General features: G+C 44.5%; 1 protein-coding gene across 1 annotated transcript in view; it reads right to left on the bottom strand.

Annotated features, from left to right (window-relative positions):
* Window positions 1-20,094, bottom strand: part of ptpn4a (protein tyrosine phosphatase non-receptor type 4a) — a 70,273-nt gene that overhangs the window by 18,026 nt on the left and 32,153 nt on the right. The window contains exons 3-12 of the mRNA XM_005743728.1: window positions 16,200-16,307; window positions 15,133-15,175; window positions 14,445-14,523; window positions 12,930-12,974; window positions 11,852-11,904; window positions 8,398-8,518; window positions 7,295-7,382; window positions 6,259-6,347; window positions 2,211-2,274; window positions 548-720 (exon numbers count right to left, since the gene is read on the bottom strand). Coding sequence (XP_005743785.1) covers window positions 548-720; window positions 2,211-2,274; window positions 6,259-6,347; window positions 7,295-7,382; window positions 8,398-8,518; window positions 11,852-11,904; window positions 12,930-12,974; window positions 14,445-14,523; window positions 15,133-15,175; window positions 16,200-16,307 — 863 coding nt within the window. The remainder of the gene's footprint in view (window positions 1-547; window positions 721-2,210; window positions 2,275-6,258; window positions 6,348-7,294; window positions 7,383-8,397; window positions 8,519-11,851; window positions 11,905-12,929; window positions 12,975-14,444; window positions 14,524-15,132; window positions 15,176-16,199; window positions 16,308-20,094) is intronic.

Below are 20,094 nucleotides of genomic sequence, written 5' to 3'. Positions count from 1 at the left end.
ATTTCATAGAAAAAGGAAACGAAAAACATGGCGCCAGTGAAGTGAAACAAAGTTGACACAGTGCAATGTCATAAAGCAGCGAGGAGAAAACCTCATTTTATTTTATGTTTCGGTGCCGGTTCCAACTTGAAGTAAAAAACAAAAAACTATCAAATCAAACGGGAAGGAATGCTCTGTCTGAAAGGAGGAGGGCGGCGGCAGCGTGACGGAAAATGTGAAATGATTTGCACGGCTGGCTCTCACGTGGACACAAACACTTCCCGCAAAACTTGAAAGACAACGGTCGGAAGGCCAAACACGAATTCGGTTACTTTGTTTCAGGCAAACCATGAATAATTAAGCCGTGCTTTTCTGGGGCAAGGTAGTGCGAGGAGGTTCAAAGGCAAACGGCGGCCACTTTCAGCCTCGCAAACTGAAGCGAAGGAGGAGGGCGAGACAAAGCATCCACCCACATATCTGTGTGTGTGCTGGACATGTGAGACCCTGGATGCTCAGAGGCTCTCCGGTGCTTCTCTGACAGCTCGTGTTTGTGGCCTGCGGTTCTCACCAGTATCTGAACTTGGAGCCCAGGGTGAAGTAGTAGGCGAAGAAGTTCTTCTGCGGCGGGATGGGCCGCTCCAGCCTGAAGAAGGTGTGGTGCTCCACGCAGGCTTTCCACAGGTTCTTACAGGCCCGGTAGTTGACCATGTTGAAGCCGAGCAGCGTCTCACGAGACTCTGTCTGTGTGCAGCGAGGAGAGGACGGGGTTAGTTCGTGACCTGCTCCGATCATCCATAACTGTTAGCTACAGTAACAAACTGTTGCACATGTTTGCCGCCCTGCTATTACTTTTTATTCTCTACTTTGAGCGATTTCAGACAGGTTCTTTTCTCCTGAATCACAAAGGGCCTTCAGGGGGTGATAACTGTGCAAGAAAGAAACATCGTGTGGCTCAGAGAGCAGCAAAAATCCAGGAAAAGCCCCGTCACACTTCATTACTTTGAGATAAGCTTGTCTTTAGTACTCCGAGTCTATTTCAAACATTTAGCTTGTTAACACGTTTGGTCCGGAGCCAAAAAACAGAAATAAATAAACAAGAAGCGCTCAGAGAGCACAAACTCCACCAAGGCAGCTTTTAAGAAAACTGTTTTTATTTTCTATATTTCGTTTTCTTTTTAAACGTAAAAGTGCGAGCTTTTGTTATCTGCACTGCTGAGTATAATTATTATTGATGTGGACATAGTTTAGTATGTTTGTATTTTTATTGAATGCACTAACATTACTATGACTTTCAAAGTCAGATCAACCGGACTGAACTTGTTGGAGAGGTCAGAGGTCAAGTCTGACCTGATATGTGATCATGTCCTTATGTTGAGAATCCAGAACCACGGTTTCTAAGCTCGAAGGCTTTTTGTCCATCTTCCAATAATAACTCATGAAGCTGATCTTGAAGACCTCGGTGGGTGGAAGGCAAATTTAAACGGCTCGTTAAGATGAGCCCACTCTACACCTCTACAAGATTTATTAGAATTAAGTTTTTAAACTATTGTGTTTACAGAAGAATAATGCACACACAACCAACACCAGAAACATGAGCGTAACTTCAGACGGGCCATGAAACCAAGCTGTTTAGCAACTCACCTACACCCGAGCTCCACCTTCTACCTGACTCAGTGTCTCTGACCTGAGCTGGTCTCATGCTGGCAAATACAAATACTCGTCCTGTGTGCGCTCTCACATGATCAACACTCAAACTTTCCTGTGTATTATAATTTGTATTGTCATCAATAATAACAACTAATCTCCTGAACTATGATCTGAAACACCTGGAATGAAATGTGTTGATACAGCAACAACACACTGAAAAATGAGGAAGCTTAACGTCGAATCTTGAGAACGATGCTTGAGAACGGGAGTTGCCAGCGGCTGTAATTGTTTGTTTTGTAATAACGCTGGGCTTAAGATATTACGTCGGGTTTAAGAGGGCTAAATGAGGACAGGAGAGTAAATATTTGTGGTGGAGACAAACATGCTGTTTGTTGTGTTGAAAGCAGAAACACATTCAAGGGTGAAACAACACAAAAGGGAGGGATTACAACAGAGACGCCCAGGACACAGACAGCAGGGGGTTAATCTGATGCTGTCACACACACACAGAGAGGTTAACAGGTGTGTGTGTGTGTGTGTGTGTGTGTGTGTGTGTGTGTGTGTGTGTGTGTGTGTGTACTTACTGCCTCTCTTCTCAGCTGGATGAAGAACTGTTTGCACTTGAAGGAGATTTTCACTATTTTCAACCTGGAAGCAGAACAGCGGAGTTAAATCTTCAGTCCTGAGACGCTGACGTTCCACTTTCAAACAACCCGACACACTCTCCTCTTTTCCACTCGTCACACATTTTCACGCTGCACTACATTTAGCCTCCTCTCTGCTGTCACGTCTGCCTCGTCATCTCTTCTCATTTCCACCCATCCAGCCAAATCTCTGACTTAATTAGTCTGGTGTTGTATGACTGGCCATGAGGGAGGTCTTTATCTTTATCAGCAGGAAAAGCTGGAAATCTTCCTAATGCAGTTAAAAGTCCAAAGTTTGTCCCCTCATCCACATTTCCAGATTCAAGTCTTTGCCGGGCTAATTCTGGGCCCCCAGCCTTATGTTTGACACCCCTGTCTTAGAGGATACCATTAAGGCTTAAAATTAAGAGCACTGCGGGAAAAAGTACCACAAAACCTACTTTTACTGATGTATGCAGACACTGAAATTATGACCGAGTCCAGAAACCAATACGTGACCACACGGCAGCTACAAGCGCTCAATGAAAGCAAAGCAGGTGAGCCGCGAAAGCTTATTTACAATCAGTGCATCTTTAAACAGACGGGAGTCACAGCTCGTAGACTTACGTGATGAGATCTGAGTGTACAGATAAAATCCTTTGGGATTGGTCCCACAGTCAGGTGATTTTTAGGGTTTAGTCAAGTTTAGTTTTTTTACATTTTAAGAAGAAACTGAATTAATTTAATTGATTTGGAGCTGATTCTGGTTCTCATACAGTGCTTTTGTACTCCTGCTTGCTTCTCCACCACAATCTTCTGTAAGTCTGACCCGAGCTCTGAAAAGCAAATCTCTCATTTCTTCTCAGCTGGCTGACTCACGTGTCCTATCAACTGTTCATTTAACCTCTGACCTCCTGCCAGAGCTTGAAGGCGTGGGCTAAAAGACCGTGCCAACACCAGAGAGTCCGAGGCTTTAACCACGCCGATATTACCTCATCAATCTGTGCATTACCTGAAACGCACACACTATAAAAATGACTCAGAAACCGCACACGCGTGACCACAGTAAGAAAGTCTGCTGATGAGCGGCAGGAGCAGAGTAACCTAATCCCTTCCTCTAGTTTTGTTGCTGCTGTGACTCATCGCTGCTTGCTAAATATATTTTACATACTTGCTCGCACACACACGTGCATGAACACACACACCCAGAGCGTGAGTCATGCCCCATCTAAGTGTGGCTCATTTGTCAGGCTGCTGTGAACAGAAATAGGAAAGAGGCAGAAATCTAAATGTCTCTCTTGACCCCTCCTCATCTGACAGATCGATCTGCGATAAGGCAAAAGGGGAGGCGGCGTGAGGTGTGACGGGAGGGAACCGGACGCAGAAACGGCGAGCTTCTGTTAAAGGAGGACAGAAAGAAGAGGAACGGGAAGAAAAATCGGCGAGCGTAGGCCGAGAGATGCTGTTGACTATAATGTTTCTGCTCCGCTCCCTCCCTCTCTCACACATGGTAGTCAGCAGCTGTTGGGGACACCGCTGTTGGGCTCTAAATTTAGCTCAACAGACTGGATGCACACGCACACTTCCTTTAGCCTATTTTTCCTCCACTCAGGACGACTTTGCATCAGCTTCTCTCGCTTAAGTGCTCATTCCACGGAGACTTATCCGTAGTCGCTCAAACCGGAAACAGAGTCTTAACCCTACGATTTCATGGTTTGGCTTTCCTGTGGCCCAAATGGAAAGACCTCAGATTTATGAATATAGGCCTCGCAATGTCTGTAATACAAAATCCTTCCATCGAATCAAACTCATCTTAGAAAAACCCCCAAAGATGCACCTACACACACACACACACACCAGCCGCTGTGCGAGTGTGTTCAGGATGTATTAAGCCTACACATCTTCCAGCGTTACAGAGGTTTGAGTAGTTCATCTCCCACCCTCAGCACCCATTAACATTTAACCACCCACAATGCTACGGCAGAGAATGGGAGATTTCCAAGAACTGATGCTTCACAGAGAGAACGAGATCAAAAGGCGATGAGATTAAGTGACTTGGACACAGAAAGAGAGAGAGAAGCAAAAGCAGGACAAAGAGAGAACGACAGAGAGCAGATTTGACGCCTGTAATATTTTCAGGAAACCTAGTTTCACACAAACCCCCTCCCCCCACTTCCCAGAAAAATCTGGTGAAATCATCTGTATAATTCTAGAAAAGCTCAACAGGGGCTTAAACATTAATATGCCATGTCAATAATCACCATGTGAGGGGTTTCCAAAATATTATGCAGCCCGTTTCTCAGCAAAAAGGCTTCCTGGAAGCAGTACAAGAGGAACTGCAGACCGACAGGTGCAGAGGTGGATTTGTGACAAGAACATCCACCGTTTGATTTCCCAGTTCGGGGCAAATTTGGCAGGAGGAAATGACAGAGTATGAAAATATCAGTGAAGTACGCTTTCTTTCTTTCCCCCAGCAGTGCACCGTTTTTCATCCACATCGGATACGAGCCAGGTTCTCCGCTGGCTGCAGAGCTGCTTTCAAACAACCTTGATCTTTGGCTGCGAGCAGGTGAAACTGCAGCCTCAGATCATAAACGTCTTTTGGGTTTTTTGATGCTCTGAAAATAATAAGTGGAATACACGATGTTTACAGGAATACATACATGTTTCGAAAAGCATATGTAGTTTCTACGTTTTTTAATCTATCCGATTTCCTGGGTGTGCCGAGGGAAAGATTCTCCCCCCTGTGGTGTCCCTCGGGGTTTAGTACCCTTTAGTCCTCTCCTGTTCATCTTGTATATTCTCATTCATCATCAAATTCACTGATAATGCAACTCATTCCACCCTGACCAACCACTTTACTGAAAGTACACGATGGAGAGGAGTCAGCTGTGAATCCCATATGCCACAGGTCCACACAGCCTCAGATTCAGAGTCGTATTTGGACACGTTCTGACCAGAGGAACCTCGTCACATTTTTAAACATATCATAGAGGAAGTCCTCCTTTTATGTAAGTCTACACATGAATTGAAGAACTGGAAACTAAAAGTTCTTATTTCCCTGTTGTGTGGGGGGTGATATTAAGCAATCCTACCGGGTAAACAGGTACTAAAGAGGCATCTTTGAGTGACGCCAATCCACGAGGAACAGTCTAGACCAGTGGCGTCAAAAGGCTGGCCCCAAAGGATCTGATCTGCCTGCGCAGAGGAACCTCCCCGGCACTTTCTCTCAATTTGTAAAGCTATCGAGACCGAAAATGACACTGAAACTCGATTTCAACCACAACGGCTCAGAGGTGTCAGATGCTGTCCTTTGCCACAGACTGGCATAGTCTGGTAAGGAGAGCACAGAGGGTTCATCGGCTGGGTATTTGCTGGTGCCCACTCTAAAACCAGTTGGATCCAGTCACATTAAAGGCTTTGTGAAGGGTAAGAAATAAACCAGTCAAGTTCAGAAATCACACCAACATCTGCTAGCAATGGGAAAAGCTCCGTCCAAGCTCAGTGCTCCTTGTATTCTTACTACTTACAAGTCACTTGTAATGTTATGCTATACGACTTAAAACAGGATAAAACAGGTTCTTCCAACCACACAACTCACATTTCAAGTGTTATCACAAAACCCATGACACACAACCACCACTCAACTCTGATCTCGGTTTCCTCCAACTTGTTGTGGTTGTAGTCTGGCTGCCAGCTGGAAGCTATGCTCACAGAGCATCATACTGGCATTCCTGTTACCACTGGAAAGGCAAACACCCTGGAAGTCACGCAGAACTCAGGGGAGCATCCCAGTCATCCTCAGGGATTTCCCAGAGCTCCCTTTGAAACCTCGCTTTAAAAAAACCATGTAAATCCAGTCATAGCGCTACCTCTGTCACTTCTGCTTTTCACGTGTTTCTTACTTTGTGTTGTTGTATTTTAAAGGACACAGGAAAGTACAGAAGCTGAGCCCACATACACACAGTGATGTCTGTGATCCTCTCTTCTTGACGTGTGGGTCACTCACCATGGGAAATAGTTGATCCGTACCCTGTTCTTGTAAATCACAATTCCAGCAGACATCACCCCGAGGAGAATCTCTGTGTTACTCTGGTCCTGAGGAGAGGAGAGTGGGACAGGTGAAGGAGGGCGTGGTAAAGGTGGAGGCAGGTGGGAGGGAGGAGAGTAAAACTGGCTTCCTCACTGATGTAAACCAAGTATGTGTTCCTAAATCTGACACAGAGTCACAGTTTTAAACTGAGCTTCATGATTATAGCTCTCATACGCATTTCATACTTTGCCCGTCACATTTAATCCACGCTCGAGTCCCGTTTGTACATCCCATAATAACACACCTGAAAAATCACTGCTCTCATTTCCTTCAGCAGCTGGAGCGCCACTCTCTACTGCCTCAGCTAGAAATTACAACAGGCTAGAGCAGCTCTTAAGTTATCATAGGAGTGTTTTAGCTCGCTGCTGTGAAGTGAAACTACATGAATCTAACAGAATGCAGATGAATTAGTCAGGAAGCTCGTGGATAAAAAGAACTGCATCGCAAATACGGATCGAATGCTGGTTTTCCTGCTCTGCTTCTATGTGTTGGTGTCATGATGAGAGCTGAATGCCAATGTGTGGCATTTCTGCAGGGTGTGGGCAACAACGTCAGCTGTACACGCTGCAGCTCCACAGACCTGATCTCAGTCCCAGCACAGACGTGATTGGCTCTGTGAAAACAGTGTATGAAGCACGTTGTGACAGCGGGAAAGAGGGAAACCTTTTACAGATTAAAACGTTGTGATATCAGTTTTGAGCACAACGGCTGAGGGTGGGTCCGGACTCTGGATTATCACCTAACTGCTCGCGGTTGCTGTGGGGGGGTGAGGGGAAGGAAGCAAGACGGCTAGAGTGAGATCGCAGACAGCGGACATGTCTGACAGGCCTCCGAGCTTTGGTGGAATTAAAAAAGAAATAAAAATGTTGCAGGTGATGAACCGTAATGCTCCAGAAGCAAGGACAAACTCTTCGTAACACAGTCTTTAACACACAGGCGTTAACAGACTTACCCTTGCATAGTGCAGCTCTACCCCATAGAGCTCCAACGTGCGTGCTGTGTTCAGATAATTAAACTCTGACTCGGCCGGAGATAGACCGCTGAGAGAGAGAGAGGGGAAAAAATAAACAGAGTGAGAGAGGGTGAAGCAGCCGTCGGGAGGCCGTGCGGAGCAGCGACGACGACGCGGTGTGTGTTAGACATATGGAGGCGGAAAATACACAAAGAAAAGCAGCAAACAAACGAGCCAGGCAGAAGGAAAAGGTCATTAAACCTGCAGCATGTGAGCCATATGTGTGCTTTTATACAGGGACAGTAATCAGTCTTACATATTTCTACTGTATTTGGTAACACCTTATAATAAGGGCCCATAACTAACAGTGTAACACCCCTGTAATCAAATTACAAGTAATTAAATTTACCTGCAAACGCTCAAAGGTTGTCGTAACCGGTCAGGGTTTGACAGGAAACAAAGAAATAATGATACTGCAAGTCTGCTGAGGGATGCATGAGTAATTTTAAACATTGCATAACTGCAGGTATTTTATAGAAACCAATTATGATGCAAGTGATTTTAAGTATTGCATCATTTCTTGATAATGTTGCAGAAAAACAAACAATATTTCCCCATCTTTCATCATGACTGAATTCTAAGGTTCAGTGTTATGGATTAACCTTTGCTTAACCTCGCCTAACTTCCAGGTACGTTACAGGAAAGCAGAAACTCCTTTCTGTACACTCCTTTTGTCAGTTTAGTTTGAGCAGCGATTATGAAAGAAAAATAAATTAAGCTCCAAAGGTTGATTCTGTTCATCTGGACGAAGCGTTTACAGTGGGAGAAACGTCACTCATCCAAGTGCCCAGCCCACTGAGGAAACAATGGGCTGGTTTCAGTCATTCGACTGTACCTACATTTAAGTGTTTGCAGGTAAATATAAATAACAATTAAATCTGATTTAATTACACGGGAACCACGCCCTTAGTCGTGGCCCGTAATATACAGTATGATGGTGTAGGTGCTGAAAATCAACATAAAGAACCAATTTTCGATTTTCCGCCTCCACATGCAGGAAGCTGTACCAAATCACAGGTGTGTTGTAGCGTGTCTCAGCGTACCTGTGCTGCTGGTGATGTTTGGCGACCTCTTTGTGAAAGTCTTGAGGGGGGTTTGGGATAAAGGAGTACTCAGACAGATAGCCCGAACTATGCTCTGCTTCACTGTAGTCTCCCAACTCAGCTAGAAAGAGAAGAGAGACGCACGTTAGGCTTCAGGATGTTCAGTTTTTCCCCATTCTTTTCCCCATGCTCAGACATCTGTGGGAGTGGATATAACAGTCTATTGTCAACTAGCCCCACCCAACTGCTGTTCAAACCTTTTGATTGAGAGGGGCAGCCAATCAGGAACAAGTTGGCAAAAGAGTTTGTTTCAAGACGAATAAGGATTATTTTGAACACTTAATCATGCAAAGCTACTTTGGTGGAGTCACTAACTCTAAGTACTAACTGTGCACTTAGTTTTACAACACATCAGGAGGATGTTTGTTAATAACATCAAATGACCTCATCATTCGACACGTAAAATATCTTAAAGCGACCTTCTTTTCTGTTATATACACTGTCACAATTGGGGTTTCACACTAAACACATTCAACTAAGTGTGTGAATAACTTATGCTCTGCCTCTGAGCCCAGAAACCCCGCCCACCAGATGTTTCAATATTCTGTCAGGAGGGGCAGCCAATCAGAAGAGCAGTGAGAGAGTCATTAAAGGGAGAGGAGCTAAATCTGCTAGTTTCAGACAGAGGCCGAACTAAAATACTGCAATAAGCCCCAGTAAAGAGCAAATGTGAAACATCACAGAGTTGGAAATGGGAATAGCTGGCATCCTTCAAAAACAAAACATTAGTAACAGATGAGTGCAATGATAACTGTCAGATCTCTGATAGCTTTCAAAGCGCTCTAAGATGAAGAGCTCAAAGTGAATCCAGCGAGCTCACTAGGCTAAAACCATCAATTCACTCAAGCTGTCTCTCGACTAACCTGCAAACCTGGTGGCCAGAGCATATTGACCAACCAATCAATTCTAGCTCTCCCTTTTATTGATGTGTACACACCACCAGGGACGCGTATGTGCGGTCAATAGCTCTTGTTTCATACAGTAGTTTAAGGTTAGTTTTATTTTAAGCTGCAGTTCTTTCTTTACCAAGGTTCAGCGCGAAGGTCAATGAACCTCAAAGACTCGTCAACCTGATCTTTCTTTGTGGATCCATCTCTTGATGTGAAATCCATACTCAGCTGCCGATTGGCTCAAAGTGGGAGATACTAGCTTGAGCTCAAGGGTCTTATAATGATGCTACTGATGATTTTACTCGCGTTGCAGGTAATTAATAGAAGTGTGTATATGTCAATGTGGATACTTGTGTTGGTACAAGTTGCGGTAAGATTAGGATGATATTCAAATTCTTTTGAACTTTTTGGTTTTCAGGCAGTCATTTTCTGCCTTTTTTTCTTTCAGAGCTTTGGAGTTGGATTTAGAGCTGTGAGTACAGCATTTGGGCTGAGCTAACTGAATTAGCAGCATAACAGCTGCTACGAACAGTTTTTCCCCAAAAGTGCACATGTATCTTCATAATCTATGCTGGCACTGAGCGACGTGACGACACGGACCTCGCTACACTCTGTATCTGTGTGTGCGCGCGTGTGTGTAAAAGCAGTAGCAGTGTGATTCAGCTAGACTAGGCCAAATCTGCTCTGTGACCTACATACTGAAGCTGAGGATATTCCCAGCAAAACATGTGATAGAGGAAGAGCGCTGAAAGGAAGAGGGAGGCAGAGTGGAACGAGGTAAGAGAGGGGGTTTATGAGCGCATAAATCGGTGGAGGAGGGGCTGAACATCGACTGCAATGGCCTAGTCTGCAGGTCTGCATAGTAATGAACAGGTTGCAGTCAGTGGGTTTTACAGTTATAGTGGTTAAATGAGGCTCCAGAACAGCTAAAGTAAGGCACAAGGTGATCACATCAAGCCAAGTGCAGAAGTGGATTTAACAGATCTGATTAGACAGAGAAACTTGATTATTATTTAATTTTTTATATCAAATTCCCTTGAGAACGGCTGGATTTGAAATGCTGTTAGTGACTGAGTCGTATGTGCTTTATTGCATAAAGCTTGATTTACACTTGTGTGCTGAACCTCTGCTTTGCTGTTGGCAGCAGAGCATCTGCACTGCTCTGCCATCACCAGTAAAACCGAGCTAACTGTGTTGAGCCTGAAGCTAATAAATATTGAACAACAGCTACTGAAATGCATGAAAGGGTGAAGCGACTGAGTCTAAGCACACATCACCAGAGCAATGAAAACCAGAAAATAGCCTGGTCCCACTGGCGTGTAGTGTACCGACTATTGCATCAGCATTCTAAGCTATACAGCTGCATGCTTCTATTTAATGGAGTGTGCTAATACGTGTTTGCTGTATATAATACCACCAAGCTGACCCGTTACAACTGCTGCAACAGTACATTGGCACGTGACACTAGAGGTTTCCACGTAAGACAATCCTGAGTGACGGCCGAGCAGCTACAGGATCCACGCCAACGTTCTGTTGAATCCATCGGTTGCTTCCATCCAGCAGCACCTTGTAGGACGGTCGAGAGGTAGAAGATGTCCAAACCACAAAGCAGATATCAGACGTTCCTGTGTTCCCTGGTTGGCTTGCTGAACTGTTCTGGGTGCTCCAGAGTTAAATCCATCCAACCGGGCTCTGAGGCTCTTACTGAGTGGCCGTGTCTCTGAGCCATGCAGTGTTACAAACATGGACATCGGCTTCTCTGGTGACTGTTTCCATTGTGGTTTCCGTATAACCTCCATGTCTCCAGCAGCTCGTCGACCATCAGCTTCTGGTTTAAGGTCATCAGTTTCTCAGATGAGGAAACTTGGGTATGAAATCGCCACAGTGTCCTGTCCAGTATCTGGTATTTGTCACAATTCAATTGATTTAAGGCCCTCTTTAAAATGGGGCCTCAACTGTGTCAAAAAACACGCTCAAAGAGCCTAAAATGCTCTCACACGGCAAAGTGAAAAATCTCCTTAAAAGTAGTCTACGACACAGAAACGCAATAACAAAGAAAAACGCTTTAGAACTGTGGCAGCACATCATGGGAGAGGGTGAAGAAAGAAAAACCTTCAGGTAAAACATCTCATGTTGAGAGTCTAGTTTATATATTCTCCCCGTTTGATGCACCCACAGCGTCTCAGAGCGGACGGAGCTGGTGCCGTTGCAGAGGAGCGCCGTCGCAGCAGGCTTTCTCACCACTTTCACCTCTGCATGTTATTTATGAGCAGCCATTTTTGCAAAGAGAAGCCACAACCTCATCGAATATTTATACCACTGGTGTTAATATCAAATATCAGCACGTGGCTTAATTGAAATGTAATGGCTTCAGAGCAGCAGTTATAAATGCACTCAGGCAACCACAGTCATTACATTTAAGAGCGTGTGCAGCTAAAGACAGTCCTAATGAATTGCCTTTCCATTGTTAAGTAGAACTGGAGCACCGAGGGAGCGCTACTTACATTGCACGGCGTAGGAAGCCAGCAGCGCGGCTGTGTTGTGAGGACAGGGCAATCTGGAAGTCGAAGGAAGACACACACACACACACACACACACACACACTCACACAGATTAAACAGACGTTTCAGCCTTGGATCAATACAAAAGTTATTACAGTTCATTTCAAAGAGCAGAGATTAGCTATCATCAATAACAGCAACAGAAATGTGGAGGGGGAAAAATCTATTCGAGTTTGTGTGAAGAACCAAGTAAGAGGAAGCAGCGAGCCTTATATTCACTGACAAAAAGGATAATGAGCGTGTCGTGAGTGCTTGTACGACTGCCCAATGAGCCTACGTGCGCTGCATTAACTCATATTTCCTCCAGTCACCCACATCTTGGCTTTAAAGCAGGACCCACTGTGCAACAATCAGAAGGCTGCCTGAAAGCAGAGGTGTCAACCTCGATTTCACTCACGCACAACGCCATCTGATCTATGGGGTCGAACGAATGCAACCATCGCATAATAACGCCCTCGTTTTCCCTCCACGAAGAAGAGGATGCTCACCTGTGCCGATTTCTCACGGTTAATGAGCGTTTAATGAGAAAACGCCCCGAAATGACCGCAAGGTGACTTTTATTTTTACCTCCGTGTGTTTTTGGAATTAAACTACAGCACGATTTTTACATCCTTCATGATGTAAAGAGCTTGTGTTGATCTACAAATATTTAATAATGAATTCACGACTTTCAGAGGGCCGAACTATTCTCTTTGGCAGGCCAGACCTGTTCCGCGACCCACATGTTTGACACCCCCGGCTTATACGGGAGGGGAACCTTAAAGCGGCTTGTTTCAGATGACCTACGCTGCTGCACCAAGGCCCAGTAACATAAAAATACGGATTAACTGTAAGTCATGCAAAGTTACCCTGGTCAAAAATAAAACATGGGAAATGCCCTTTAAAGTGTAGGCTTGTTAAAAATATCTACATAATGGTTCTCATGCCGTAAACACACCTGTATGAGTGCATTTGGCCTGAGGCAGAATGCTCCACCTAGTTGAGTCAGCAACACTGTGTACACAAAGAACAACACACTCACCTTCCAGTTAATATATCCTGTTTGATCTGCAGAAAATACTGGTACCTGAGGGGGAGGAACAGAGCATCAGGACAAGTCATCAGTGAAACACCAGCACAGCTGCAGTGATACTGTCATGTAAGGACGAGCACACAGCACTGGCCTGGTGGGAACATTATCACAGTTACAACTTCTGCGGGGTGGATGTGAAGTGTGTATATATATATATATATATCTATATATATATATATAGTTTAGGTTTCAAACCTGAGCGTGAACACTGTTAAGGTTTTTCTGTGTACTACACTGCTGTCAGGAGTGCTTGTTAAACGTGACTTGAATGTACAATGCATCAGACGGGCACGTCAGATCCAAGGCTCTCTATTCACTTTTACAAGCTCTGTGCAAAACCGAGATAAGGCTCAGAGAGGCTGAAACGATCTCTGCAGAGCTGCAATCACTCCTCTGCACGTGCACAAAGCAGACAGTGGATTTGCAGAACATCTTAGAAAAAGATGCTTTTTAAAAAATATTTCTTGATCTGCATTAAGAGAGAAAATACAGCTCAGATCCAGAGAATCAATTTGCTGTTGTTGGGGTTAAGGTCACTGTTTTTAAATCTTTTTATTCTTCATGCCAGAATTTTTGAAGAATCAGAGAAAAACTGATGTGGGCGACCTTAAAAAAAATCTTCAACTGTTTATTTCCTTCACTTAAGATTAAACGCATACGTCACATATTTTGTACAGATTCACTTAACAGAATGACATTTTTGGGGGGGAACTCCGGGACTGTACTGATGTTTCCTGCTGTGTGTGGTTCAAAAAAAGCATCTCAGCCAGTACAGGTATCTTTCTCCTATTAAAAACTGCACACAGTGTTTCCCTTTAATGGTCTGCAGCCAGGTCAGATTTACTAAATGGGATAAAACAGCGCTCAAAGATCGCTTCATTTCAGCATCAAGCATCAAGAGTTCCCACCTTTTACACGCAATCAGACAGTACTCTGTTTTATTTGTTGTTTTAAATGCCAAACCCCAGTTTGGGATGTCCCAACACGTAAACCTGTCCCTAAATCTTCTGGACCAAGAAAATCTCTTTCTTTGCTGCTCAGACTGAAACACTTCAGAGCATCAAAGTTGACTTTTTTTGCATTAGCGTGTTTAAACACCTGCTACTACAAGAGCTACTGATGGTGTGTGTTTTGTTGATGCTGATGCCATTACTGACGACTGACCCTGAACGCAGAACTAACAAATCTACAGAAACCATTTCCATTGCAAAGCTCCTGCTCGCAGAGATCACTGCTCCGTTTCTGAATGAAACGACATCAATACAGCGAGTTCGAGTTGCTCTGCTTTGATTAGCACTTTCTGTGACGCTCTGTCAAATGACAAAAACACTTCATTCATTGTGAGGAGCGGATCTCGTTTACAACTGAGCCTTTATTCCTCTGTTAATGAACTTTAATGTCAGCGTTTAACAAACCGAGTGGTTGCTGCTGTTCTTAGCCTGTCGTGTTGTTAGAAACTCTTACCGTGTGTATTCTTCCTGAAGTTTATTGGGGTCTGTGACAAAGAATTTGACTCTGAAGCTTAAGTTATGGGGAGACCCTCCTGCAGAAACAGAGACGAGCAGTTAGAGGGGAGAAATGTTCATCGGAGAGTGTCAGTCTGTGATATAAATGAACATGTGCTCTCTATTCAGGGGCTTCTTTAGGAAACATTATGCATGTGTATTTTTGTTTAGTGATGCAGATAATGGGATAATTAATAATAAGTGTAAAACACACACGTACACTCATGCTGCTTAAGAAACAGAGCTGCAGTGTTTTTTGTCAATGAGCCAATCGACATGAAATAAAGTTGAAGTGCAGTTCAAACATCGCTGGAGGAGGACTGCAGATTCCACTCAAGCTTAATTGTTCCACACGTCACATATTGTATTACTCGTTATTAAAAACAAGAGCGGAGTTGAAATTAAGTTTAATAACGGCTCAAAGCACAGGCAGAATTTTAAATGGCAGCGTGGACGAGAGACATCAGCCTCAGGTGGCGAGTGGATTTTTAACCATTGCTGGGACCACGCTGCACGCTGCAGCCTCAACCAGCTGGGAAGAAAATTAATAATAAAAATCGTGTAATGAAGTTTGACTTGAGTGAACGTGTTTGGCTGCAGGATGAAGTGCATTAGCTGAGCTGGTGTGTGCGGAGGATTTCACATACTTTTTAACTGTTTCCTGACGGGCTTATTGGGATCCAGCCAGCGCTGTAAAATATTGATAGAGAGACACTTAGAGACACCATGAAGTATGAACACACAACTTCAATTATTTACCAGTGGCCACGCACGCACACACTGATCATTACTCGCAGGCAGACATGATTTGATTTCATCACACTGGCCCTTAAACACGCTCTTATCAACTCCCAACTTTCCCAACAAAATACAGGATCAGCACAGTTTAAATTTGCTTTACATGAATCACATCTTTAGTAAACACATGTGACCTAACTTACCAAAAAGTCAAACTATAATGAAACTAGCTAACCGAGTAAGGCGGCAGGAGGCGGGTCTGTCGTGTTTTAAAGATCAAATGTAATTCTATTAAATCCCCTAAAAACACAGCACCATTAAACTGATACTGGTTTCTCTCAGGCGTGCTTCACAGAGACCGGTCGGCAACCTCCTGGCAACGACTGGTTGCTAAGGTAAAGTGAGCATTCTGTCATTGGCTGCTAGCAGTCGCTAGGTGAAATTGGTTGCTAAGAGACGTAAGATGCTGCACTAAAAACTCTTTTGTGATTTCTGTGGCTGTTATCAGGTCGTCATCGGGTTGTCATGGCAACTGTTACTGTACTTTGCATGACTATTTGAATGTTAAAGTGAAATTTGCACCTTTTTAAACGTGTTGGTTGCAGCAGTCAGGTGAACTTTTACTTTGAAGGCAAACCTTCTGTAGTGCTAGTCTTTAAAGACTAGTCAGCCACAGCAATCTGCAATCGATCAAAGCAATCGCGAGGAGGATTTTGGTGCAGCGCCCTCTTTGCAATCAATGTTACACAGTGACAGCTAGGAACCAGTCACCACATGTGTTCAGAGCGCCCAGAGGATCAGTCTATTGGCCTGCGAGACTCAAACTTTAGGCTGATAAAGTTTAATTTGTTGCTGATCTTTACCCAGCAACACGTTGCATAGTTTCAGTGCCCATCAGTGCTCCACAAAAGTGCCGATCCCTGAGTGAAAACAGTTCACACACACTCACACACACACACACAGCTGTCATACTAACTGGTGCATCTGATGAGTCGTCAGTCAGGTGCAGGCCAAAATAGTCCCTCTCGGTCAGCTCCAGGTGCTTGAAGACAGCATCCAGCAGCACCTGGCCATTATCCGACTTCTGCAGAGAACAAAGGAAAACACGGTCATCCACGCTGAGCTTTATTTACTACCAACATATAATGATAGACAAAAGTTGTATACACGATCTCCTTGATTCACCTTCCTGGAAACAGGTTTCATGTGAGAGTCACTGATGTTGACAGGTTTAAAAAAAACAAAACAAGAAACAGAAACTGCCCATCTGCACTCGAGCTTCCACGAGACGTCAAGATAAACATCAGTTTCAAGCGAAGCGGTGAGCAGGTTTTGTTTACAGATGGTTTCTGATCAGGATTAAGGAAGAGGAAAGGGGGGATTTCTCCCTAAACACAGAGTCCACAGAGAGCCAATTAAAAGGCTGTAAAATGTGAGAAATCACTTATCAAACGCATCATTAATATCACATCATTTCCTGAGAAAACAGCGAGGGTGAGAGGAGAAGCCACGGGATCACAAGTGGGGCAGAAAGTCGCACCTGATCTGCTGCAACTTTAAGAGGAGGAGGAGGAGGCAGGGCACAAATGTGTGGCTCCATCAGAGCTCCCATGGGAGAACACACACACACTCCCCTTTGCCCTGCTGACACAGTTTTACAACGCACTGTTTGTGTGTGTGTGGGGCAAACAGACACAATGTTAGCTGACAGTTGACATGTTGACATGGCAGCCCTCTAGGACAACTTGCATGTGTGCAATCTACTAATGTCAAAGCCTTGTTATGTGTGAGTTGCTGGTGTACTGAGAGAACTGGTGACTTTTTGGCCTTTCCAGTCACACTCAGGTGAACACGAAAAATTCAACATGGCTACATTTAAGAAGAGGAGCGCTGCAGAGAGGAAAACCTGTGGACAAAGCCAATTTGGTCAGAATATTGTCGAAGGTGATCGGTTAGGCTTTCCTTGTCTTTGTCGAGTTACGTGCTCATTGCTTATTAGAAGAAGTTTAAAATAAGGACGTGAAGAGAGGATGACCACATTAGGGATATCCCCTAATAAGAAGCCCACCAATCAGAAAAATAAGAAAGTGTTATCAGGCAGCATGAGCTGGAAACGAGCATGAGCGGTTTAATTAAAAAATATTTATCTGCAGTTTAATAATGCATTAAAACCTGGTAAACAACTGTTTACTCTAGTAGCAAATTCATATTTCACTGCGTCAAACGGCCCTTTTGTGGCTGCTGTTCCTCTAAAGCGCACCCGAGGCTGCCTCCCATATTAAAAGAGCCCAGATTGACATCACCGATAAACACGTTTCTAGAAACAGCTTTGCTACCAATAATGCATTTACCCTTCATCACAAGTCTGCAGGGGTGATCATTTTTGCCATCACTCATCTGCTAACAGGCAGACGCATCCTGGTTTTAGCCGATAGCTGCCAGAGTCACTGAACTGGACCTCATCCCTGCTTTCTGGAGCATTTTTCAAATGACACATGCTGTTGTTACCTGTGAGGTTAACACCACTAAAGGCCCAAGAAGACAGTGCTGCTGTTTTGTTGACCGAGTTTCTGACGTTTTCCTCATTAGCATTAATTAGCCGGTATATTTGGTATTCTATACTGTTAGCTCATCTGCTAGCATCACAACCATGTCGAGGAGTGACGTCGAGATGCTTTATATACAGCCTCAGCTCAGCATGCACGTATTTTGAGAGTTGAAAGAGAAATGGGAGAATGCAAAAACCGGGACGTCTCCGATGTTAGTGTCTCCCTGATTATAAAAGGCTAGCTGGGAGGTTAGCTATAAAGAGCTTGATGCAGGCGTCAACACAACAGGAGGAAGGGCACAAGCTAGCGCAATGGTTCTGAAGTATATTAGTCACATGGGACACCTTCACTTCTAACAGCCTTATGACTCAAACTCGTACTGAGGTAACTGCGCCCAGCTGCTTAGAAAACGACCAACGCTAGCTCCCAGAACCTGTGATTTTAATATGAAATATGGGCTAAACATGGAAGACAAGTGGGCTGTCCTTCATCCATATTTTGTCTCTTCCTGAATTCATGTGTTAACCAACAAATGAAACATGTTTTCCTCAAAATCAAACAAAGTGTTCTTAGTGTTGATGGACAGGCTGACAGATGAGGTCGGGCAGGAGTCTCTGTGGACTATGATGCGTGCAGACAACACTGATCTGTAGTGTGCATCGGGAGCAGGTGGAGCTTGAAGAGGTATGCACTAGAGAGAGGAGGAAACAATCCAAAGCAACTGTGGTGAACAAGAGAGTACAGGCAGAGTGGAGCTGGAGGAGACGAGTGTCTGGGGAGCAGCAGGAGGCACAAGATGGCTGTGATGCATGGTTTGGAGACGGGAAGAAAATACAGGAAGAGAAGAGGAAGAGCTCAGAGGAGGTTCATGGACGTAGTGAAGGAGGACAGAGGATGCTGGGGATTGGGTGAGATGGATGCAGATGATCTGCTGTGGCGACAGATGAAGGGAGCAGCGCTTCATCAACATCAAGGCTCTTACATTTCCCTTCCATCATCACCACACCTTAAATTTCGAAAAATGGGGCATTTTAAATCTCTATTAATGCCTCTTTCAATACATGAGAAGGGCTTTTGAAATATACAAATTTTTTTTAGGATGATATAAAATCAGTTTTTAAATTCTGGCTGCTTTAAAGTATCTGGTGGAAATCCCAAGTGCCTGAAAAGTCTGATGATTACAGCCAGCTGACAGCGGCTAACCGAAAGAATGAGGAAGCTGGTGATGCTAGCCTCTCGTGTGACACTTTCCTTCGGAGACTCTTGATAAACGTGTCTGCTGCCTCCATGAGAAACTCTGTGTGTACGCTTCTCCTTTGTACGAAGCAGCTTTTCAGCTCGATGTGGGAGCCCTCTGTGCACTTTTACACTGCAATCCCAGGAAACCCATCGCCTGTGTGTGTGTCTGTGTGTGAGCGGGCATGCTTGCCTTTTGTGTGTATTCCTGGCTCACTTTTAACAATGTATGTCTGTTTGCTCTCACAGCAATCGCACATTTGGCTCGTACGCTTTTAGAATACCAGAAGAGACTAGCACCAGCGTGTACACACACACACACACACACACACACACACACACACGCACACACACGCTTCCTCTGGACTTTTACGCAACAAGCTACACAGACTATGGCAACAGCAGCTCCACATTCTGGATAGACGAGTCAGAAAGAGCAGAGAGATGCAGAAAGAGTTTCAAAGAAAAGAAAGAGAATGCAAACGTAAGAAGAGAGAAAGTCACTGAGAGGGAAAGAGAGAGGGAGCATGGAAGAAGAGAAACGGAGTGATTGACGATGCGAGCGGGTGAGACAAACCCTCTTTGTGCCCTTCACCCGCACCGCGGACTGAAACAGTGTCTGTGTGCGTGAGAATGAAGAGAGAGGAAGGAGACATGGTGATAGAGAGCAATCAGAGCACAAGAGATTGGCTGAGAGCAGAGGAGGGGCAGAGAGCGCGAGAGAGGGGGGGGGAAAAGATGCTCTGATAAGTCTGTCACCCCGAGGGGTTCATCTTCAGGGTTGGAGGGGAGCGGACCATCGAACATCAAACACTCGGGGGGGGAAATTCCACTGTTTTATGACAGGTTAACAAAAAATGTGACATTTTTATTGAAGTCCTTCCACAGGAAGCAACTGAGTGTGTCAATGTGTGTGTGTGCATGAGCGTGTATTCATATCTTTGTGGGGACCAAAAATAGGAAGTTTATTATATTTATGGGGACCAGAATCCCAGTCCCCACGAGCTTGAAGGCATTTTTAAGACTCCAAATGTGGTTTTAGTGACGGGTTACAGTTGGGTTAGGCATTCATCTTTCATGGTTAGG

Source organism: Pundamilia nyererei, unplaced genomic scaffold (assembly GCF_000239375.1).
Source record: "Pundamilia nyererei isolate P.nyererei 1_Seehausen unplaced genomic scaffold, PunNye1.0 scaffold00135, whole genome shotgun sequence".
In the NCBI taxonomy this organism is placed as follows: domain Eukaryota; kingdom Metazoa; phylum Chordata; class Actinopteri; order Cichliformes; family Cichlidae; genus Pundamilia; species Pundamilia nyererei.
Note: the sequence above shows the minus strand (reverse complement) of the source record. Positions and strands in the feature narration are given on the sequence as shown.